The sequence below is a fragment of the Mixophyes fleayi genome, chromosome 1 (genome assembly GCF_038048845.1).
Source record: "Mixophyes fleayi isolate aMixFle1 chromosome 1, aMixFle1.hap1, whole genome shotgun sequence".
Classification (NCBI taxonomy): Eukaryota; Metazoa; Chordata; class Amphibia; order Anura; family Limnodynastidae; genus Mixophyes; species Mixophyes fleayi.
Window position 1 is genome coordinate 299,399,734 of NC_134402.1, and position 25,929 is coordinate 299,425,662.

Below are 25,929 nucleotides of genomic sequence, written 5' to 3' on the forward strand. Positions count from 1 at the left end.
TATATATATATATATATATATATATATATATATATATATATAATATATAGATAGATATATAATATATATATATATAATATATATATATATATCTCCACTGCCCCCCTCCACTGGAACGACCTCCCTCGCTCCATCCGTCTCTCTCCTAATCTGTGCTCCTTCAAACGAGCACTCAAAACTCACCTGTTCCTTAAAGCCTACCAACCTTCTACCTAACCCGCATCTCCTCCAAACGTTCTACTCTCTCTCCTCCCGGTCCCTCTCCCCACACTTCAAATTCCTCCAATTGTGTCTGTTCGTTCACCCACCCTTAGGATGTAAGCTCGAATGAGCAGGGCCTTCTTCCCTCTTGTCTCCTCACCTGTTCTTCTACTTCGCCTCTACTGCATTGACCTAACTGGAGTTTCTGAAGCATTGGTATTTTTGTTTATTGTTCTGTATTGTTATACCCTGTATAGTCTACTGTTTGCTTTGTGTACGGCGCTGCGGAAATCTTGTGGCGCCTAACAAATAAATGATAATAATAATAATAATAATAATAATAATAATGTGTCAAAACTGATGTCATTTTATCAGTTTTTTTTTTTGTTTTTTTTTAATGTGCAGTATCAATGCTAGTTTCAGGGGCGGGCTGTGACGGGGAGCTGCGTGGCATATGCCCGCTGGGCTGGACAGAAAAAAAAGGACTATTTTGGGCCGGTCCCTGCACTGGCCCAAGTCTCTATTACTTGCTATTACTTGGTGCCTGGCCCCTCCTCCGAGACCAGCCACCTTCTATTATTGGCCGCGGATCCTTACGATCCGTTCCCCCCATTCCCCTATGCGTGGCCTGCTATTGGTGTCACATGGGACGTGCACCAAGTGACAGGTGCCGTCCCATGTGTGAAGAGAAACAAGGTCATACAGCGCATGGATAGAACAAAGTTAGTGGGGGTAGTATGTTAATATAATGTGTGAGGGAGAGGGGGTAGTATGTTAATATAATGTGTGGGAGAGGGGATAGTATGTTAACCTACCTCCCACATTATATTATTAATTTAATGGTGGATTGCAGGTGGATGCTAATTATTTAATGGGCGCTATTTTATTGTGGGGTGATGGTGGGGCAATTTAATTTAATAGTGGGGTCTATCAATTTAAGATGGGGTGATTGGACCTTAAAATTTAATGCTAGGGTGGTTTGGAAGTTCATAAATGAATGTGGGGCTGTTTTGGGGAAAATTAGGTCTTTTTATTAAATGTGAATATGAATTATTTAAACCGTGGATGTGGGAAATGGTTATATTTTTTAAACGCCATTTAATTTATTGCTGGGGCTGTTTGGAGGGAGGGAAATATGTTTATATATTTAAAGGGAATACCATTGTTTTAATGCTGGGGCTGGTTGGAATTTTCGAAAATTTCATGTACCCATTTTTTTTTCCATATAGGACCTCCAACATTCCAGAATCCAGACAAGCAGCAACTGAGACACCAGCAGTCACAGGTGGGGACAGTGATAAGAACAGGTAGGAGAGAGCAGGGCAGTCTGCCAACTGTCCTGAATCTGGTCGGGCAGTCCTGAATTTGGGTGACTGTCTCGTGTAGTCAGGATTGGGTCCGACTACAAGGACAGTTGGGAGGTATGTCCCGATTCACACTGTACTGCATATGAAGGCAGAGCTGTGTGCACCTAACAGCAGTGCACACTGTATTGCCTGTGCATTTGTATAAAATGATAACCATGTTACATCATAGGGGCCCCCCTGTCTAAAGTGCCCCGGGCCCCCCAGAGCCTTAATCCAGCTCTGGCAAGAGGTATGCATTCTGTGTGTTTATGAAACTCACCAAAACTTAAAATTATTGGTTACTGCTCTACCGCTAATGATGGACTAAAAGACCTAACTGAAATCATTGCTTGTTCAACTGTCTCAAAAACTTGTATGCTCCATTGATGTGACAAATGCCCAGGTCTGGAAGCACTTCAGAAAATAGTTGAAAAACTTTTTCATGATAGTGATATGGATTATGACATGACAATTGTTTATGTGGGCAGCACTGTGGCTTAGTGGTTAGCACTTCTGCCTCACAGCACTGGGGTCATGAGTTCGACTCCCGACCATGGCCTTGTGTGTGTGTGTGTGTGTGTGTGTGTGTGGAGTTTGTATGTTCTCCCCGTGTTTGCGTGGGTTTCCTCCAGGTGCTACAAAAACATACAGGTAGGTTAATTGGCTGCTATTAAATTGCCCTTAGTTTCTCTCGGTTTGTATGTGTAGGTTAGTGGATTTAGATTGTAAGCTCCAATGAGGCAGGGACTGATGTGAATGAGTTCTCTGTACAGCGCGGTGGAATTAGTGGCACTATATAAATTACTGATGATGAGAATGTTTTTCCCCAGTTAAATAAATAGCAATGCTAACAAATTAAGTTATTTTACAAAATACATGTAAAATAAGTTCTAAATGGTTACAACTGACAGAAGTACCAACTGCATATATAAATGTCCATATTGGTGGGAGTAGATGGAATTTCAACTACTGTGGAAATGGGAGGCGACAATGGGTTGGTTGGCAGCTCTTCTGGCAGCTCTGCTTAACATGCACAGCTGTTTGGTGACTGTCAGGGTTTTGTTTTTTGTTTTTAAATATAAAATGTTTATTTCTGAAACTGGGCCCATGAAGGAAAGAACAGATTTGCAGAATATACTGCAGTGTTCGTGTTTTATCCTTTTACTTTATGGGCATCACTAATCTATTGTGGACAACCGACTACCCTACTGACTGCACCCTTTGTCTAATGAATTCATTTACTAATAAACTTGCTTGTATAGAAAGTCATATTGGAAAAAAAAAAAAAAAGAAAGCTCATACCCTCTGCCAAATCTGTGTTTTTACATCACAGGACATACTTCTCAAATCACCTAATTCTCATTACATTATACATTTTCATTAATCATGCAAATAACAGTAATAAATTTTACTTTATCACTATGTATTAAAAAAAAACCATGAGTGGACTCAGATTGCGAGGTTCTGTGGCTTCAAAACTATTACAAGTCATTGGTTTTGTAGCTACACACTGTTAGTGAAACACAGAATCTGTATAAAGACAAAACAACTCTGCCTTAGTCTTGTCTGTCCAAAGGGAATGGTCAATAAGTCTTCAGTTTCCTTCATATACAACTTTAGAAAGCTAAGCCATACTGCAATGTTGTTCTGGAGGGAAGGGGGTTTTTCTCCTGACTACTGATCCATATATAAATAGATGATAAGCAGTAAGTCCACACTGACCAAAGTAAATTGGTTACAATCATTAATACTGTTGAACAATTCTGTGACATTATTTGCAGTGCTGATGATGATGCAACAGCCTATCTGTACACAGCAAAGTCCCAGGATGAATACCTACATCAGTTGAAGAAAACCATTCTACTAGAATCAGAAGGTATTGTTTTACTAGATTTTGCAGAAACATATACATTTGTGTGTCACAATGCAATTCAAGGATTCCACAGGGACACTCAAATACTCCACCCATTTACTGTATATTTTAGGCAAAATGATTGTGGCACTTTAAAATGTGTGAGTCTATATGTTATAAGCAATAATCGTGACCATGTAGCCATAACTGTGCTTTCCTTTACGTCAGTAATGAAACACTTATCAGAACTATTACCAAAATTGGATTTGTTCACTACTTTAGTGATGGTGTTAGTGCATAATACAAGAACTGCAAAAACTTTTTGAACTTATGCTTCCATACAGATTACATCATCAGTCAAGCAGAATGGACTGGTTTTCCCACATCTCATGGCAAGAGTCCCTGTGACAGCACTGGAGGGACAATTAAACATCTAGCCACCTGCACCAGTATGCAAGCAGTGGAAACCCATCACATCTTGACACCTTTGGACCTGTAAATCTGGGCAAATGAAAATTTACACAGCATAAAGTTTTTCTGCATGTCACAAAATTAAATACAAGACTGCAAAACCAAGCTGCATAGCTGTCTAGAAACAGAGAAAACTGTGGCAGAAACAGATGCTCATCACAGATTTCGGCCTATTCGTAACCATCAGACGTAGCCATCAGATGTCATGAAGACAGCATGAACCAGAGTTAGTGTCACTACACCCACAAAAAATGTAGACAAAAGTGATTTGCAACAAATATGTAATAAATATTGGCGCTCAGTCTAGAACTTGAAACACTGTTCATAAGTTATTTATTCACACCATAACATGTCCTTCATACAAGGAAGCTGCCTTCCTTCAAGATTTCGGGTGGTAAGGACGAACAAAAGGAAATCTGAGACACGAAAAACAGAAGGAAAAGGGTAGTAATTTCAGGAAGATACTCCTAAAACAAATAGGTGTTAATTAAATGCGTACCAGATATACGTTTTATAAAAGGCTCTTCAACACATGAATTCTGGGTAGTTCAGCTCGAACCTTGTGTAGTTTCTCCAGTCATGCCTGTACAAATTCTTGCTAAACTCCGTATCTTGTCCACTTCATTCGAACCCAAGCTGCCAGTTCCAGTCTTGGCCCATACCGGACTATTCTCCTGCCAGCATCTATCGTTCTTCTTGTAAGGGTCCCTGAGGAAAATGGAGGTTCAATTGTGCGCTGGGCCTGAAACTGTTAAATCAGCCTATATTGTGTAGTTGTAATGACAGGAATTTCCATAAACAGAGCACGGGTATCCATCTGCTGTCCTAAGCTGTCCCTGTGGTCCACAGGCTCTGCTGGACTCCGATCTCTCTGCAAGACTGGGATTTCCAAAGTTGATTTAACCCAGCGTTTTTAATTCTGTTCCAAAAGCTTGCATTATTGCTGTAACCCGAAACAGAAGGCAGATAAATTATCTTAGGAGTCCAAATTCTGTGGTAATTCCTTGATAAACACCCGCGATACTTAATAAATAAACTGGAATAAATAAGCCGCGTTTAGTAAATAGTGTAATACTTCAAAAAATCAATATTTCGGAAACGAATGACAGCTGATATATTTGGCAGAAATAGAGTTTTGGACATCCTCTCTTAACTGAAATTTTTTTGTTAAAACCTGAAATGGGTGGTGGTCACACCTGGTTGAGCCAACATGGGATGACCCTTCTACATTGCTGAATATAATGCTCAGTTACATTACATCACCATATGGACATCAGTACTGCACTTTTCTTTATATGCTGGGTGTAAATCCCATTATTCTTATTAACCATTTGGATATCTTGCTTATTTAAAGTTTGGTGGTCTTTTGGTCTGGTGCGTTATTGTCCAAAAAATAAGTTCTGGATCTCTATAGACAGCCAATCAAGTTGATTTTCTTCAATTATGTCTAATTATTACTTCAGTGCAATGTATTGCCTACCACTGTGATACACACTTTTCAATATAGGCTAAAGCTCCATAACTTACAGACATGCTGTCCAGTCCCAATATATTGGATGACTTCATAAGAGTGTTGAATCCTTTGTTAAAAAACAAACAAAAACAAAACTAAACACAAAAACAGTCATAGCAAAATAAAGGACATTAAACAGCTGATGCGTGGGAGCGTGGCCTGGACAAGCATGGAGTAGCACGTATCGTTACATGTTCTCAAGCCCATATATACTAAAAATCTCCTGTACTGTGGCTAAGGTTTGGACACAGAATCGGACTCCTGATATGCTGCTGATAAAGTGGCCCTGCGGTGATAGCGATCTTAGTGGCGGAGAGTGAACTACCCAGAAGTCATGTGTTGAAGAGCCTTTATAAAAACGTATATTTGGTATGCATTTAATTAACACCTATTTGTTGGAGCACTGTGTATGTGGCGGTGATTGAGGCGGGAGGCCAGGACGTCACAAGTGCAGAGAACAAATCACTATTCTAAGCCCATTACCTGCAGTGGACTTGGTTTGTGGGATTCCAGGCGCTGGATTGGTGGTCTTTTACCTGTATGCCTGCCGTGGTGGTGAGGGTGGAGGCTACCGAGATTTGACTCCCTTGTATGCCCACAAAGACATACCATCGTCTGCATCAAAGGCTCCCCAGCTGTGTCCGGTAGGCTGCATACGCGATCAGCGCTGTCCCCCTCTGCAGAACACCAGGGAGGGAGTTGGTCACTTCAGGTTCCTGTCAGCCATCTCTTTTTCCTGCCGCTCCGGGACACCATATTGTCTAGGATTGAGGCACTCCACACTGAGCCTGAGTGACGGAGGGGAATCTCTTCATGCTTTACAGTATCTTATACCAGCTTGGGTCGATTATACTTCAGCCACCGGTTAGGCTGATACACATTCTCTACCGCCTGAGGAACAGCCTAATTTCACTCTGGTCTCATCTGTACTCCTAAAGCCTGCAACTGTTAACATTTGCATAAAAAGCTGTGACCGACTGTTTTGCTTGTATCATATGGTGGAGGGTGAGTGTACTTGGCTGCAATTTGACAAGTTTTATTCAGACAAACCGAATGTACAGCTAGCATTATAACTTCTGACACACAGACCTGTTTGAATACGGGCCTGGTGCTAGGCTATATACAAGTCTATAAGATAAATGTGCTCCAGCATCATTGCAAGGCATCATTCTACCTTTCTCCTAAAATTATGGGCAAACATAGCCAGTCCACTGCGGCGGGAAAACTGTAGCATTTTGCTCGCTGCTCCACCACTGCCTCTGGCTCGGGTGATGCACCGCACTCAGTGCCATTGCGGTCCTCCGCTTCTCCTCCCTTGTCAGTACCTCCGGCTGACCCAGAGGTCACACTGCAGCAGGTCTTACAGGCCATCGGTGTATCTGAAAAACGACTGGAGAGGTGCAGGCCGACCTCTCTCTTCTCTGGCATGACATGCAAAAAAATCAGGGAGAGAGTAGGCGAGGTGGAGGCCCGTGTATCCACTTTGGAGGATACCTCTGCACCGATCAGAGGCCAGTTTGAAGGTTTAGAGTCAAGTTTCCCTGTTCAAGCAAAAACTCACGGATATTGAAGGGCGGCTACACCGTAACAACATCCGTTTGGTTGGGCTACCTGAGAAAGCGGAAAGCCCCAGAGTCCTTCCTGGAAAGCCAAAATAATAATAGAAGTGCTGGTATGTCAGACAATATTTAATAAACCATATTGTTGGTACATAAAAAACAAAACTATGATAAAAACAAATATTAAAACACATAAAAATATATATAAAATATATAAACCAGTATGAAGCCACTTGCTGTTATTATATTAAAACTGATAATCTCATAAGTGATCATATATTGATCCTTGTGATAAAATACCAATGTGTTTTAAAAAGGACAATAGATGAATACTTCCAAGAAATGGATACATGTATCAAATTCAAGCTTATAGACTGACGATATAAAGTCCTATGTGGACTGGGCATACAAACAAGTGTCTATTCAACTCTGATTAGGATGGAATCCAGTTTAAGTGATTGCTCACAAGTTGATCTTTGTAGTGGATATTGTTGAGAAACCAGACTGATAGTGATCCTGTTTTGCCCTGATGTTCCGTTCAAGGTTAAACAAACGCTTGCTACTATGCCAGTCAGGCAAGAATGTGGAAACTTCTTCACTAGTAAAGCACCCCTTCCTGGAAAAGTGGTTAATTCAATTGTTTGGCACAGATTCGTTTACAGCCCAATTTGCGGTAGAGTGGGCCCTCTACATTTTAACTCAGGTACCTCCACCTGGAGCCCCTCCACGCACCTTCATAGCCAAACTCCTGCATTACTGTGACAGAGATCCTGTGCTACGTCTGGCCAGGTTGATAGGCCCAGTGGAATACAATGTCCAACGAGTAGCAGTGTATCCTGATCTCGCTTTGGATGTACAAAAGAGTAGGGCTCAATTTATGCCGAATGAGAGATTACGGGATCTACAGATTCCATACTCTATGATCTTCCCCACCAAGCTGCGGGTGGTCTCAGAGGGCCACACATCCTTCTTTGATATGCTTCGGGTGGCCGTTACCTGGATTGATCGTCTGGCTGCTGGTGGACGCTGAGAAATGATGCCTGCTGAGTACTTTATTGTTTCTTTCCTTTGTCCTCTGGACATTTTGGCGCTGAATCTTTCTTTACAGAATGTGTTGAAGCTGTTAGACATAATGTAACCCCTAATGTTTACTTCTTAATACGGTTTAACATGTGTTGATAAGAAAGTGTTACATTAAAGCCACTGTAAGATGTAATGCGCTGGAGGGCCCATGGCTTGAAGACTAATCTTGGTCTCAGTTTTCCCCTTCCCTCTCCTTTCCCGCCTCTTTATCTTTGTCTTTGTCTATTTATTTCTGGTCTTCCCTTGAAATTTACCCTTCCTACTCCGCTGGTGGGCGGGCGGCTTGCCTTGGTGGACCCGGGCTGTCTTGAGCAGCGCAGGCTCAGCTGGTGGTCGTGTGCCAAGTGGTTGAGTATCCTAAATTAAGTGGAGTTGGGGATTAAGGTATACTTCAGGTTTAGGTGGAGTATACAGGGTGTGGGGTGTGGTCTTTAATGTTAAGGTTAATCAGATTTAGCTTTTATGTTATCGCAAAAGTATGACCTATGTTTATGTGCACGAAAAATGGTACTGGATTATGTATACTCTACTGGGGCGAGTTTTTCAGGGCAGGGGGACCTGGGGGATTCGCTGTAAAGTCATGTGGATTATATGTATAGTGCCTTGTCTGACAGGGAGTTGAGATTTCTCTCCTGGAATGTGAGTGGTTTAAATAATAGTGTGAAACGCTCTCTGGTTATCCAGGAAAAAAGGACCTTGTGGCCCCAGATGTCAAATGAAGGTATATATGTATAAAAGTTGTTTGCTTTATTAATACATAAAGACAAAATAGTTTAAAGTGCATAGGTTGCAACCCAAAATTCATATAAAACAATTGTGCTAATACATGCGATAAAAGATATAGCAGCAATAAACTGAGGGTGTCACAATGAACATGAATAATTTGGTAGATCAAAATTCCACATGCATATAGTCTCTAAACAATAAAAGAGTCCAAATATGCTATATGTATATACTCTCTCCGTGTGGAGGTAACCAATCCAATGGGTAAAGTGGAAAGTCCCAATAAAAAGGGAATTCGTATCAACACTCACATAGGTAAACAGAATCAGTAGCTTGCAAAATAGCTAAATGTCCTGTTGTAGCAGTCCTGTGAGGGATACACTACAGCAAATGAGCACACTAATAAGAAAACACTGGTCTCTACATGTGGAAGTATTCGGATGCAGTAGAGTCAATAACCGTGGAACATAGTGTCAATGCTTCCACGGGGAACGGATATAGTAGCACGTAGCTTCCAAAGCCATAAAAACTACAAGGTCCTGCTGTGGTAGTCCCGTATATAGTGAGAACAACTGAAGTGCACTTTCGCTACAAGCCGTCTGCGAGTGCTGGAATGATAAAGACTTACCCGGTCCCGGACATCAAGTTATCCCTGAGAAAGCCATTAACGGTGAAACGCGTAGGAACCATTTATCTGTCTACTAGAACACAGTGTGTATTTGCCAGAATTCACCAAGAACTGCATTAAGAACTGTTTCTATTATACCGCATGGGCAAACACAGGAGTGATCTAGCTGCGGCCGCGGCTTTACGTCACTTCCGCTTTCGGAACTCATTCAGCTGGGAGGAACTACTCGGCCCGAATATCCACTGGAGGAAAAGAAACTTACAGAGCCCGGGACTGGGTAAGTCTTTATCATTCCAGCCCTCGCAGGTTATCATCTTTTATGGGGCTTAGAGATGGCTTGTAGCTAACGTGCACTTCAGTTGTTATCAAGTACTTTCCTTAAAAAAAAAAATCGTGGGTGGGTGGAGCTCTATCACTCTACTCACACCAACTCTCAAGGGGTTTCTGTGCTTAAGCATAGTTTGTCTTGGTTTATCCTTCGAAAAACTCCAGGTGGATTTTGGAGTGAGGTATGTCCTAATTAAAGCTGTCCTTAACTGGGCTCCAATGCTTCTCCTTGCAATATATATACCCCCACCGTACAATAGTAAGGTACTAAAGCAATGTGGTAAATTCATAGCAATGTTTCCGGAGGTCCCCATCATATGCATGGGGGATTTCAATAATGTGATGAATAAAGCCGTTGATAGATGGCGGAAGGAAAATACTATAATCAACCTGCCTCAGCCGTCTCCGCCTTGCTAGACGAGCTGGGCCTGGTATATTTCTGGCGCTTGCGGCATCCAGAAGCTGTCCAATTCTCCTGTTTCTCCACATCATATAATGCATTCTCAAGAATTGATCTAGTCATGCTGTCCAGTTCTCTAGTGCCGATGGTACATGGGAAAGAATATAAGGCCAGAGGGATATCCGACCACAAGTCTCTTCTTCTATTGACTTTGCTATTACCAGAGGTCAGTCCTTCTGGAAACTGAATCCCTTTTGGCTCTCCCTGATGGGCACAGTAGCAAAATTGGCGACTCAGTGAGAGGGATTCTTTGTACTGTCTGAGTTATCTGCAGACTCTGCTAGTTTGGGATGCTTTTAAGACTTTTTGAAGGGTACATTAATCACCAAGGTGGCAGAAACTAAAAAGTCATCTAGACAGGAAGAAAAGGAACTTGAGAAAACATGTAAATTATTAGACATGCAATATATAAATGGTAGAACCGAAGCTATAAGGCGAGCATGGCAGTTAGCACAGAGGGAATTGGTTGATTTATGTTTTTGACAAATCCAAACATAAGCTCATCTTCTCAAAACATGTGCAATATGCACAGCGTGACAGAAATGGGAGTTTTTGGCATACCTGGCGAGGGTGGAGAAGGCCGACGCGGCTGAACCATTTTTGAGGGTAGTGGGGTTAAGCAGTTCCTGATGCCTGATATTGTTGAGGTCTTTCACAATGATGCCGACACATAAGTCCCAGGTCTAGTATGAATTGACAGTCTTACAGGCATACTTGGATGCTTTTTTTTTTCCCCCATGCTCTCCACAGATAAGTAAGGAGTATTTTGATTCACCATTCACCCTAAAAGAAATCAATGTGTAGAACTAAACTGACAACCTCAAAGCAAGTATCTTAAATGGAAAATTCATGTTTGGAGGAAGCTCCCACTCTCTGGCAGAATAAATTTGATTAAGATGGTGGTAGAGCGAAATTTTTTTATATATACTTCAGCAATCACCCATTATATATTCCACCCTCCATTTTTCATAGCATTGACCAATATTTGGTCTCTCTGGTTTGGGGAGGGCTAAGGTTAAACCCAGCTCACTGTGCAGGTCCAGATCCTCTGGTGGCCTTGTGCTTCTTAAGTTGAAATTGTATTATATTGCCTCTCAGTTGGCCCATCTCAGGGCACGGGTTTCTGATCCCGATCATAATCTAGCATTAAATTGGCGCACTAATTCCCAATGTAACCATACACCTTTACAGTCACTACTGTTGGGACGGCTTAATTCACGGGCTTCACTGCTTCCGATACAAGCAATAAAGATTTGGACAATTAGTAATAAAATGGTGGGATATACTGATACTGACCCATGCACACCTATTTGGGGGACAAAGAAATTAAAGGAATTGGACAGTGTAGATGTCCAGGCTGTGGTCCCGATAAGGTGTAATGGTTTTAAATCAATTATGACACAAATGTTCTCAAATCTTTTGAACAGTTATTCAGAGAATTCTCCATACTTATAGCATGTTGTAGGTAGGAGAAGAACATTCTTCTAACCACAATTTAAGGGGGAACCACCGATAATTGTTATACCCTCACTGAGGAAGCAACTACAGGCCCCTGGTTACAAAAGTTTGATTTCACATATGTACTTGTATCTGTTATATGAATCCACAGTGGATGATTTGAATGGCCTGAGAAATCAGTGGGAAATAGATCTAGGTCCTTTAACAGATAAGAACTGGGGAACGGTCCTGGACAGCACTAGTGGTTACAGCGTCCTTAAAGTTCCAACAAATACAAGTTTTCATTTTGCATAGGGATTATCTGACCCCTGTTAGATTGGCAAACTTCCGCCCTGATAAGACTCCCAAGTGTCCGAAATGTAATTCAGAGAATGGGAATTTTGGGCACCTTCTTTGGGAGCGCCCTCACATACAAACCTATTGGCGTAGGGTAACTCACTGTAGTCAAAAAAATTGGAATAGAGGTGCCCCTTTGGTCACCTGTCTCTTTGGGCTCCGCCTGAAGAGTAAGGTCAATAAGCTGATGGAACTTTATATTTCTCAGTTGCTGATGGTGGCTAATCATTTATCATTTATGATAAATGCTAAATGTCAAATCTTGTATCTGGATTAATACTCATGTATGGTTCATGTTCCGTAACGAGATCAGCACATATGATGTAATTTTGCTATGTTTTTATGTAAGTAACTTTCCTAACTCTGATAGTGTTAGAGTTGCGATTGTTTTTCTTTTTCTTTGTTTTGTTCTGTGTTTGGTTTTTTTTTTTAGCAACTTTTTTTTATTGGTATTTCAAGGTAAAAACAAAAAAAAAACCAAAAAAACCCAAAACCAGCTGATGCATCACACCATGCCTCAAAATATTCCACTGCATCTGTTAAAAAGTATAACCTACATCCCTCACTTCATTAGAGAGCTGAAGCGCCTCCGACATCTTTAGGATCATATTCTAATGTTATACGATCAAATTGATGAAACTGCAGGCATTTGAGCAGCTGTGACATCACAGGCCCTACCACAGTGTATCAATCCAGTGTGTTTTTGCAAAGCAAGGTTGCCAAGCTGCCAGTCACACTACCTGCTTGCAGAACCACCACCCTAATATGATAGTCTGCTGCAGGGGAAAAAGCATGGTGCACATATCTAGTTATGTTAAAAGAAGTTATTTCATATGTATAAAATCGGCTCCGTAAAGTACATCCTTTGACATACTACAAATTTCTGGATTATTTGATACAAGTATAATATTAGAGAGGTGTTCCTAGCAATCAAAATGGAAACATGGTTCCAGTTTTGAAGATCTGATTAGTATTTTTAGATATACCAGTAACCAAAACATGAATTCATATTGTTTAGTGCACTTTAATATATACACATATCAATCATTACATTTAGAAATAATTAGTTTATTTTGTATGTATAAAGTATTCCAGGATTTAGAATTAAAAAACAAAAACAAATTGATGTGATGCAGGTTTTTTTTTTTTTATATATATAGAAAACAGCATATTAAACAAATTGAACTTTGCAGCATCTTCAAACAGCTATGTTTTTCAATAAAAAAATACTTTCTGCAAAATACCAGCCTCTTAGTAACTCCGTTCAGTTTAAAAAAAATAGGATTACAAATGTACAATGCAGTAAAAATAAAGATGCTTTACCAGCACATTAACATACATTCTTAAAAGAGGAGTATACACCTAAAGGCACAAAGACGTTGTATTTCAGTGATATGAAGGAATACAAGTAAAGGCGCTATCCATTCTGACAATACCCATACTTAACAAGAAAGTCTTAAATCTATCTATACTGCACTTGTAATATAGACATTTCATTAGCTAGCCAATACATAAACACTTGTCAACTCTTCAAAGGGTCATCCCTGAGCTTCTCTCCTGGAAATAAATTTTTATATATATCTATATCTATATCACACACATGAAATCAGAAAATTCTGGAAATGAGTCAATAGCTCGCTGCTACTTGTCCTTTCTAGACTACAAACAAGGAAGGCATTCTATTGAGCAAAAGGAGTATTGTTAGTAAAAACTTTCGGCTTGATCTGCCTATTGGTAATAATGCTGCTCCTACAATCATTCTATGTACACATAAGGGTTACATCAAACAAATAACGTGTATGGGATTGTTTAGTCTATGCTGAGGAAAATATGCGGTCAATGTCCAGACATTCATTTGGTCGACATTCAGAAAGTCAAGAACTGTAGACAGACAGGTCAATTCGAATGTAAACAGTATTAGGTTGTCAATTAAAATGTAGACAGTACTAGAGGGTTAGATATTATTGTCAACCTAATACTGTCAACATTAGAATTGTCAACCTAACAATACTGTCAATGCCATTATTATAGACGGGGTTGGAAAGTCGACATTATGATGTCAACTATATCAATGTCAATCATGGAACTGTCGGACACATCTATCCTACCCTTGTGGAGACATTGATACAGGAACTAGCAAGGGATATTACATGTAATGCGAGAAAAAAAAAAAAATATATTTGAAATATAGAATCCATCCTGATGCATAAAAGATTCTATTCAATGTAACAAAGAAACTTGTGGTTTGAAGCATATAGTTTTCTACATTAAGAAAATCATTGTTTAGGGGTAAATTCAATGAGTAAAAAAAAAAAAAAAACATAAAACCCAAAAAACCCAGCTGCGAGACACTATGCTGTTAGTGAAAGTAATGCTTACTTTTGCTTGCGCCGCATACAGGTGCGAGCAAATTTAAGCGTTCCTTTTTACTGTGTAAACGGTAATAAGGCGTGGCTGCAATGTTCTCTGGAACATCGCACCCAATTGAATTTGCCCCCTAGAATTAACAGAAGGAAGATTTTTCTTATTTAAAGTTTCTTTGAAAAATGTAAACTAGTCCCATTCTGAAATTTCACACCCTGTCACGTCGCAATCATACATATTTATGGCATAAGGATCAATAATCAATTTTTTCAGACTGCCGAATAATATTATAAAAATAATATATATATATATATATACACACACACACATATATATATACACACAACGCATACACATATGTACACACGTGTATGTGTGTATATTATATAGTTTTTATATATCCACACACAATTAAAAAACATATACTTTAATCATTTTATAGATTCATATGCTAATGCATATTATTTATCCACACGATACTGCATTCATCCCTTGCTTAAAAATGTTTTCTGCATTAAATGTAGCCGAACATTCCCAAATTTAGATAGATTATCTAATATTTTATGTAGTGAACATTTGGACATGCAGAATACTAGTCATCTTTATGCAATGTTTTATTTATATATGGAGCATGAGGCAGTCTGAGCCTCCAAAACTTTGTAGTTAATAGCATATCTGAAGTTAAACTAAAGGGGCCACTTACTAGGACTGACACACAATTGCTAGTCATTGAATGACAAGCACCTCCCTGATAAGAAAACATCAGTAATTAAAGATGCAGCAGCTGTTTCTGAAATATAGGAGAAAAGCTGTCAGAGGTCAATTTTGTTCAGAGGCTACAAGCACCAAAAATTAATAAGTAATTTGTTGAGAGGTTTGAATAAGTAGATTTTTACATGGAGATTTGCATTTAGTATACTAGGTGATTTGCAAATCGACCTTTGATAGCTCTCACCCAGTGTCAGTCTGACTGGACAAAACAAACATAGCACTTTGCTTATACTTACTTATTGTAATCATGTTTTAAATATGGCATCTCCAGCAGCCCCCATTATTTTCGCCACATGGATATTCAGGAGCAACATTTTAGGCTTTCCATTTCAAACTATATAATATATTCATGTTTACACCAATAGTATTGTAAAATGAGAAAGCAGTCTTTGCATTGCTTGCATGAATAAGTCTGCATACAGTCATTCACCCAATTTCAGAATAATGTTATACAAGGGATGAAAACTAAAAGTAGAAAACTGATCTTAAACTTGTCAGTTTTATGGAATTATTGAACATCTGACTCAACTGCCAACATGCTTTGCGTATCACAATTCATGGAAATTTATATTACTTAATATAGAAAAGCATATCAAATCTCTAGACCTCCAAATGTTTTGAACACAAGATGAATTAAACATTTCATTGCCAACCAATATGACTGCGCTTCCAAAAACAGAAACCCAACAAAAAGATTAATGACATGTCCATGTGTCTCAGGTTACCTACATATTAAATCCTAATATAAAGGGTTTAAAAGTTCTATAAAATACTTTATCGCTTATTCATTATTGTTTAGAGGACACTAAACAATGGGTCCTTTTGTTTACAACTGGTCCATGGAGACCATTTAAACAATGTGGGACTTTGTATATGAGACCTGCTCCCTGTCATATCATTTTCCTGATGTTAGTGGAGTTCTAAACAATCAACGTAATTAGCTTATCACATGGGGTGTCTGAATATATGGGACCTATAAAGAAAATGGAAGTTGCTCAAATCAATTTATAGGCTATATCAGGTGCATGAAAGGGTGGGGTTATCCTAAAAGGAACAAACACAGACAAATCCCCCCAGCACACTGCTATAGCCAGCAACAGATCTGCTATTTCTACTGTAGATAAAAATGCAAAAGTCTTAGTTGCACACATTTGCAAATGTATGTTGAAGCCACCCACCACTCCACGGTGATTTTGCTAATAGGGTGGTCCTACTCTAAACAAACAATGAGAGTCCCATATATTTGGGCCATACATATGTGTTTTTAAATTGAGAGCTAACTTACCAAAGAGGTACCCCAGAAGCCTCAAAATAGGACCTATGTCTAGCTGTCTCAGTTATTCCCACGGAAGCAAATTGCAAACTGTGAGGGAAGAGGACGCACTAGACATCCTTTAATGGATTATATAACTAATGATATATAGAAGGTAAGTATTATATATAAATAACCCATAGGGACAAGATGTTTAAGTATGTTTGAAATATAGTGCAACTGACCACTAAAGGCTAAAGATGGAGCAGACCTGTAAGGTTAGTTATTGTTAGATTGCTGGATGAGGCTAAAACAAAAATGTAATGAGGTCTAGAGAGGGTCTTCAACAAGTCACAACTACTGGCCTCCAGCGTCACACATCCAGACCATGACGGAGAAGAAAAAAGGAAAAACACAAAAAAACAAAAAAAACAAAACATACTTCAGAGACTAGGAATTGGGTAAAATATTTCATGTTTGAGTTTATTGCCCCATAAGACAATAGTTTAAAAAAAAAAAAAAAAAAAAAAAAGTTTCCAACTGCATGGTATGCAATAGTTGGGGAGAATAAAAGCTTCAGCCCACAAGTCCCTACTTAAGATCATTTCTTTGAGAAGCAGCTCAACTTACCAAAGGTTTCCAGTCAATGGTGATGCCCTGCAATTACAAATGTAACTGCAGACTTTTGCACCTCCTGTTTTCCGTATTGAAGTTTCCAGAGCAATGATGAAAAACCCTTTGGTATGGTGATTGGGTTACACAGTATATACACACACACATACATATATACAGAAAGTCTCCTTTTAGAACAAGGAAATATGGTTCACTGGGTTAACAAGATAATGGAATGCACTTATGAAATATTATTGAGAAGACCTACATCATGTAGGTTATTATGGAAGTGTAGTGCTTGGTTGTCATTTTAGCACATGAAATGATTGCCATCACAATGTATACGCCATGCAGGCAGTAATCTACTGCATGCTGAAGACTGCCACAACAGCTGGAGTACCAAATGAGTGCTGCAGATACGACAGTAGTGCAATATGCCAGTTATCTGGCTATTCCTCATGCTTCTGGTGGGGAAGCAAATGCAAAACAGTGGAACATGGTTTGTTTTTTGGGAAATAAAGGCAGATTGAGGTTCTATATTCTGTAAGTTCTTTGAGAAGTCTATTTTCTTCTAAACATATATTTTTCTTCATCTTCTTTTCCAAATGCCAACTTCAACTCCATCCGATCACAATCTAGTTATCGCAACACTGTCCGAGTCCGTGGAATTGTGTGGCTGTAGAAATAAGATGTCAGAACTTATTACAAAGACAGAAAATAACACAGGGGAAGGGGGAAAAAAACAAAAAAAAAACCTCAGTTGAATTATACCATAATGAAAGAAAAACAAAAATCAAACAAAAAACCAAAACAAACAACACACTCCAAACTAAACCAACAAACACACTGGTGAGGCAAACTTAAAAAAAGACAAAAAACACACTAAGTAATGAGTGCAGGGGAGAAAACAAAACTACACTTTTTTTTCTTTTTTAATCAGGGAATGCTGTATTAGTGTTAAAGCGGCAGACAGGTTGATTTAGGAAGACTGAAAGAGCTGGTCAAGCACGTTTTGCAAGCAAAGAGCAGCAGAATCTGGGGAATACCATAATTTCATTAAGCGCATTTGGTGCAAAGCAATCCTTTTCTTCCGCTCAGGAATCACGCTGTGGGGAAAGTAGAAAGAATGGTAACAAGAAATGAAACAAGCATAAGGTTTCATGTTTAGAGGAATTAGAAGGGGAATTAATAAAGAGCATCACATAAAGAAATAAAGCACTGACACCTTAGAAGCACAGAATCACAGACTTGATTGACCTATTACCCCATAGAGTATTTAGGTGCTAAATCTATGCTTTTTTATGAAAAATACTAATAAGTTATATTCTCTTTACTACAAAATGCACACACACACACTAATGTGTAAGATCACTGCTCTAATATAACGGTCTCCAAGTGCCCAAAGGAAAAAGAGGATACTGTGGAATGTCTTACATTCTGTACTATGTAACTTATAACATGGCTAAACAAGTTGGCAAATTAATTTTTTTAAAAATCTTGATATTCAGCAATAAAAGAGTTAAGGCTCCCACAAATCAAATGTATTATGATATCTCGACTAGAATGATCTTAAAATCTTGCAATCTTTACACATACACATGAAACAAAATCCTGTGCTATAAAGAAAATGCATGTGTAGTCTCAGCAGCTGTCTGTCTATAATGCATCAGGAAGATACTAATGGCTGCAAACAAGCAAAAAAAAACCAAAAAAACAAACAAAAACAAAAACCTGAAAGACTGCTTCTTCAAAATTGTTCAGAACAGCATATACATTATGAAAAGGTTGCATTTGTGGAAGTTACAGAGTAACTTATTTTAGCCATCAAAAACAGCATCATGATAGTGACTGAACATTTTTCAATGTAAGATGAACTATAGTGTATACAAACACTTTATATTATTATTATTATTATTATTAATTAATTTTTATTTATAGCAATTATATTGGAGGAGGCAAGTATTTTTTTTTTTTTAACCATCTACGAGGGCGAGTCAAAAATGATCTGCACTCCAGTTATTTTAAAACTTCTGTTGGCCGCAGTGTCTTATTAACGCTTTCTGTACTAGGTCGTTGTCTCCCCAGTCACTGCTGTGCAAGTTTAAACGTGTTCCGCAAGTTATTTGTGACTGCACCGCAAGAAAAAATGGCTGCTCCACTTGCGATTTGCATTTAAGAACAGCATGCAGGGATTTGTTTAGTCTAAGGAAGATGAAAGCTTCTTAAAAAGAATTACTGGCGACGGGACAAGGATTCATCACTACGAGCCCGAGAGTAAACGAGAGTATGGAATGGAAACATCCTCAATCGCCAACCAAGAAAAAGTTAAAAAAAAAAAAAAAAAGTCAACCATCAACAGGAAAATTGATGCTTACAGTTTTCTGGGAATATCAAGAGCTGGTATTGGAACATTATCAGGGAAAAGGTTCAACAATCAACAGTGCTCACTGAAGAGCTGAAGCCTAAAATTCAAACAAAATGCAAAGGACTGCTATCCAGGGCTGTTGTGTTATTTGCATGACCATGCACGTCAGCGCACCGCTGCTGATAATGTCGACTGTGACAGGATGGACCATCTATGACACCCTGTCTGTTGCTGCTGGGAACCGGCTGGGCTTACTTTGCCACCGTTCCCTTTCGTTATCCCAAATGCGCCCTCTTGCTGCAGTAGGAGGGGCTTACAAATGTTGCCCCCCACTGGACTCCTTACCAGCATCCAGTACAGAGTTTCTTCTGGGTAACTGATGCTGCAAGTGTACCCCGTTACTGGCGTACCTAGGCTGGTACTCCTGACCTCTTACTATGGATCAGTGTTGCTGTGGATGGATCCCCCCTGGCCTATCACACTGACCAGAGCTGCAGGTTAGCAGGCAGAGCGGTGGTACCAGAAAAGCTGGGTCCAACCTCAGAAACAGACTGAGAACGGATTAGATTTAGGGTCTAATCTGCAGGTAACAGGAATACAGCAATATTGAAGATGTTTTCAAGCAGGTCTTTGAAGCAAGTGATGTTTATTTGCTCTCACACTGGTTGAAGGTAACAGTGATCAGGTCAGATGGAACAAGAAGAACATTTCAGTGTACAAGACAGTGCTTTTTATACAGATTTGGACACAGGCTATTTATAGAATCAGGATGCAATGTGTTTACACAAACATGGATTTACATGCATTGCAAAGACAACAATATTTACACTTATCTGTGAAATTCTAGATATGCTGTGATGTCCTGCATCTGGTTTTCAGATGCAGAGAATCTAGGAGCCAGTCTTAATTAAAAGTTCCTGCTTTCAATGTTGGACCTTCACACATCAAAAGATCTAATTAGCATGGGGCCCCCTCTTCAGACAGTCCAGAAAATACATTCCCAAAGAAAAGGTACAAACCCCAAACAAGCCACTTCCCCACATTACAACACACAAAAGACTTCCATCCACAAAAGGCTTATTGTATCAGATATATACCTTAACAAATAAGTGCATGTGTAATTATATAAATAAGTGCACCTGCGCTATTTCCTTAAATAAATTTATACCAGAAGTTATTTATCAGTGATCCAGTCACATCGACACTCTCCAAAAACTTTGTTTTTGCGGTGTTAATGCATCCTCCCTATAGTCCTGATCTTGCCCCATAGGACTATCACCTGTTTGTCCTCTTAGGGCTTCTTTCAGGAGCCCAAAGATTCACATGTGATGAAGAGGTGAAGACAGAGGTGCATTCGTGGGTTGCAACTCAGCCTAAAACATTTTCTTTTTTAATGAGGGAATACGAAAGTTGGTTGACAGATGAACAAAGGGTATTGAAAAGCAGGGAGATTATGTAAAAAATTAACGTATTTGTATTTTCTGACAGGTTATTAAAATAAATTCTACAGTCAGAGTGCGGATAATTTTTGACCCTCGTAAGTTCTCAGAAACTTTTCATATCAAATTTGATACACTTTGGTAATCATTGTATTTTCCTTCATCATATTTAAAAGTGGTTACATTTACTTTTTAAAAGTTTTATATGAATAGTGATTTTACCCCCAATTTTTTTTTAAACCAATTTGTAGCTACAGCATAATTATAGAACTAAACACAACACATTAACCAGGCCTCTACAATAAAGAGGTTAAAACAAAAAGGGAAGAAAAAAAAGAAAAAAGGTATAATGTACTGCTAGGCAAGCTTACCCTCTCAATGTGCTGTTTCCTGTAGAAGACCTGGTGGTCCTTTTTGTAATGCAAGAACTGCCAGTTAAATCTGACTTGGGGTTCTGTACACTGGACTGCAAAATTACTCTGAAATGAGTACAAATAGATTACAATGATGTGGTCTGCATTGCATACACACATCAATATGCAATGACCAAACAAAATATGACTTGTGAAAACCCATCCTAAGTCTGTCTTATAAGTAACCAACATTATAACCGTGATCGTCCAGATCTGTGGCTTGGGAATACAAATAATAGCAGTTGGGGTTTTACGGTTCCCTACATACGTAACCACACAAATATAATGTGCACACTCCAAGTCTGCGAGAATGAGCGTTAGGATACATTTATCAATCCACCTAAATGTGAAGATCATTAAGGGCTAGATTTACTAAACTACGGGTTTGAAAAAGTGGAGATGTTGTCTGTCATTTATTTAGTACATTCTACAAAAAATGAAAGCTAGAATCGGATTGGTTGCCATAGGCAACATCTCCACTTTTTCAAACCCGCAGTTTAGTAAATATACCCCCAAGTCTTTTTAGGGGACTTTAAATCTAGGATTTGGTTTAAGGATAAGGTAGCAAGATCAGGGTTTGACCACATCCTTAGGAAACAGCCAACCAATCGCAAATTCTAATTTTCGTGCAATATTATGCTGCACGACTGTGTTTCCGGACCCAAAATTACACAAAGTGCATAATTTATGCTGCAAATTGGACTTCATAATGTTTTGTAAAAGGATTCAGGAATCTGACTAATAGCAAAAAAGTAAGGATTTGGGGAATTCCTACCCAATATTAATACTAATGTTTTCTTGTGGAACTAGCTACATGATGAATGTCATCAACACTGCACTGCTAACAATATCCTAATAAACACAGCCCGAGGAATGTGGTTTGAACCAGAAAGTTTTCATGAACACAGAAATGATCATTAGATCCCACAACATATAGCTAAAAGACTAATGCAAATTGTAATTTATTGTGTAGAAAGCTTAGAACCCATTAACAGAGAAAGTGACAGCTGAGAATAAAGTGTAGACAATGCAACATTAAGCCCCCATGTACCTGAGTAATCACCATAGAGCAGGACATCATCTGTGTGGAATTTGTATGCTCTCCCAGTGTTTGTGGGTTTCCTTCGACAGCCCAAAAACACACTGGTATGTTAATAGGTGTCTGATTGTGGGTGCTTGGTAGAATATGTAGCCTTTAAACACCATTGGAGCAGAGATTGATGTGAATGATTGCATATGAAAACATGGGGAGAACATACAAAATCATCACAGATAGGGTTGGAACTTAATTGCCATATGCACAGGTAAAAGATAAATAAAGGAGGTATTGGCTGGCTTCATAACATCAATGCAACTCATTACAAATTTGCCTGCTCGAACGTGTACACTCTTAAGTGCTGCCAATACCTGTAACCAGCAAAGATCACAAAAACAAAAAAAGGATGATGGCTCACTGAAAGCCAAAAGGGTACCTTGACCATTTTATGTAACATTAGAACTGTTCTCACTTAAAGGCATGTATCCTGCTGGCCAGAATTCTAAACTTGACAAGTATGAGGATATACCTGAACAACAGTAGGCATTGTGTTATATACAACAACATTTTATTGTAGGCAACACAATAAAGTTGCATGGATTTTTCAGTTTTAGATTCGGGGGGGGGGGGGGGGAGAGGGTGTTGGAAATTCATTATGTACACAATTGTTAGCTTTTTTTATGGCGCCACAAAAGGTCCACAGCACCATACTACAATTCTCAAGGAAGTGAACCTCAATATTTTAAAATCTGATTTTTCATCATGCATTTTTACAGTATGATTTGGTGAATATTTTAAAGGATTTCCACAGGACCATAAAAACGTGTTCTGCAATTAAGACAGGATGTTTGTAGTTAATCTATAACAAACTGATAACAGTAGTGTTTACCTTCAGTTGTGTAAAGCTAGGTACACACTACAGAAATTTCGACCAACTTTATATGCCGAGCGATTTTACATGCGATAAATGGTCCGATCGCTCGGTCCATGGACTGCATACACAGTAGCCTTGTTTAGGACGATAAAGGGAAGAGTGGACGTCTCTTTAGCGACTTTTTACAGCCATGTTGTCATGAGCAATGATTTTAATTTCATACACACTGCAGCGAAATTTGCGGGAAATGTAACGAGATAATATAATTTTTAAACTTTATAAATGAGAAATGATTGCCAACATAGATGCAAAGGGTAATAACACACGTGCTTTATACATGTGTAATGGTCTGCAGCCAGACAGGTGCAATACACATCTATACAAAACACACGCCCTGTGATGTGTGGATACCGCACCACGTGGGACTGGGACAGACATCAAAAATTAACATACACATGTCCCGCAGATCGAGGAAATATCGGAGGATTGTCGTGGATCGGTCGGAAGTTTATACACACCACACAGCGGAAACGAAAATATTAAAGGGTACGACCAACCAAATGAGGCGACAATCGTCCATTTGGGCAGACTTTCGACCATCGTGTCACTACATACACTGACTCGACTTTTGAACGAGCGGTCATATGTCGGCTGTTTGAGCCAATTATTGGACGAAAACAAGCAGTGTGTACCCAGCTTAAGCCATGTCTATACCAACTAATCTCACCTTTTCTCACCTCTGCTTTCCCTCTTCCTCAAAGTTCCTGATCTTGTACATTTAGATGTGCTTTTCTTTTTATCTTCTCTTACTTTTCTCTGCCTGCCTGAGTATTCCACAGAGTTACATGATGGCGCGGATCTTCTGTGACCAAAGAGTATTAATTCAACTTAAAGGAATCACAACTCTGGTCTACATGTGGTAAGATGGGATTTATGCTTTCCATGCAATAATAAACATAATCGTTGTAAGAAGTATGGTGTATTATTAACTCTTGTGCTCCAGCCATAAGCATTGGAACACTTAAAAAACAGGACTTCATTGAAATTAGTTCCTCAATTACTCGCCAACAGGTAATATTTTCAGGTGTGACGCACTTGTAAGGGTTGTAAAAATGAACTTTTAGCATGCAGCTAGCCCTGGAGAATCTCTGCGATTTTAGCTCATCGGGGAATCACATTGGGGCAGACTACACCGGCTTCATGAAGCCTGGAGCACAACTTTTTTTTCATTATGGCAGTCAAAACAATTCTATTATCAATTGGTATGGATATATGCACTCTAAATGTGGTAGAAAGCTAAATATTAACTAGCTTACAGAGATGTCAAAAGTTTAACGCTGATGATGCCAAAAACCTCACACATTCTTTAAGTCACCCTTAAAATGTAAAAACGCACTGTTTAGAAACAATGTTTTTCCTTTTTCTACAGTTGTCCAAAACATAAGCCTAACTATTCTGCACAGCAAGCCTCTATTGTCTGCTGATTTGTGTTTAAGTGAAAGCTGCTATAATACATGCATGGGAAGGTGGAACTGAAAAAAATAAAAAACATGTTTAAAAAGGTAGAACAGTGCCCTCTTGTGGTAAAATTTGATAAAGGAGGTTATCTGATAGAATAGTAAATATGTGCTTCACTTTAGAGAGCAGTAGATTGTTTGAAAGTACTTTGCATTCACCCGAACTATCCCTAGCTTCTAGTTGAGTTCTTAATACTGTGGTTACCTCTGCTCCCCATTGGAGTATTGTTGATATGTACCTACGTTTATGCCGTGTGGTTAGATATACACTTGTCTGCTCCCCACTATTTACCTCCCCCTCTCTCCCCCTTTTTTCTGTATCCCCTTACCCTTTACTCTTTAATAAAAAGTGTTTATAAAAAATGAAGAAAAAAAAAAAAAAAGTACTTTTGCATTGACTAGTTTGAATTTTGATTTGATTAGTAGGAAAGTTTTGCGAAAAGGATTATATAATATAGCTCAATGTCAATTATTTTTCTTAAACAAACAATACGATTTGTGATATTAATACATTTGCACAGGTGATTTTAACACTTTTATAAGGTTTAGTAGTCCTATTGATTTTATTTTTATGCACAAGAGCTACATTGTAAGTGCACTTTTATTACACATAAGCACATGCCAGTGTTATAAATATGTTTCCTTTTATATTAACCCCTTGACTGCAGCTACTCTTGTCCCTTAATGCTCAGGGCATCACAACCATGTTATCCCCCATTGAACTGTAAAAAGCCACACAGCTGAATCAGAACTCACCACCTCATTGTGTAAAAAAAAAATAAAAAAAAAATGCTCTTGGACTTGTCCTATATTAATGATTTTAGCAAGGTCACTTATTTAAAGGAATGCTATACATAAAATAAAAGCTCTCTAAAATCATAGAGACTAAAGTTTAAGTCAGAAAACAACATTACTCCATTGTTCGAGATGTGATTTTTTAACATTATTGCTTTGAAACTTAAAACAAAACAATCAGATCTAATACTCACTGAACAAATTTCCTTCAAAATGGAAGACTTCACACATGCACTAACTTACAAAGTTCCAACAACGGATTCTAAAATTAATCTACCAAAAGGTTAAAATTGATGAATCTTTGCAATAAGTGGTTTTATAAACAAGTTAGGAGCTAAAGTTTCTCTAACTATTGCTCTTATGTTGTAGTGACAGTGACTGTAGTACTTAGACCAGTGCACCGAAGCTCTCTAGGGCACCAAAGTGATCTCACAGGGGTGCACAGCTAGGGCCAGTGGTAAGCAAGGTAAGGAACTACTTGCCTTGAAAAAAATTATGGAGACCCTAAGAGAGCGTTTGGTATCCACTGACTGC

General features: G+C 38.8%; 1 protein-coding gene across 15 annotated transcripts in view; it reads right to left on the bottom strand.

Moving 5' to 3' along the window:
• Positions 1–14,942: 14,942 nt before the first annotated feature.
• The window catches only part of CDC14B (cell division cycle 14B), a 58,613-nt gene continuing 47,626 nt past the window's right edge, over positions 14,943–25,929 (bottom strand). For 2 of the 15 annotated variants that reach the window (XM_075211102.1, XM_075211107.1), the window contains exons 13-15: positions 23,811–23,945; positions 21,132–21,239; positions 17,683–18,062 (exon numbers count right to left, since the gene is read on the bottom strand). In XM_075211102.1, the coding sequence (XP_075067203.1) occupies positions 17,936–18,062; positions 21,132–21,239; positions 23,811–23,945 (370 nt within the window). In that variant the 3' untranslated portion in view covers positions 17,683–17,935. Of the gene's footprint in view, positions 17,633–17,680; positions 18,063–20,148; positions 20,257–21,131; positions 21,240–23,810; positions 23,946–25,929 lie in introns of those variants that run through there. The other 13 variants (XR_012692395.1, XM_075211100.1, XR_012692389.1 and 10 more) reach the window with 13 other exon arrangements.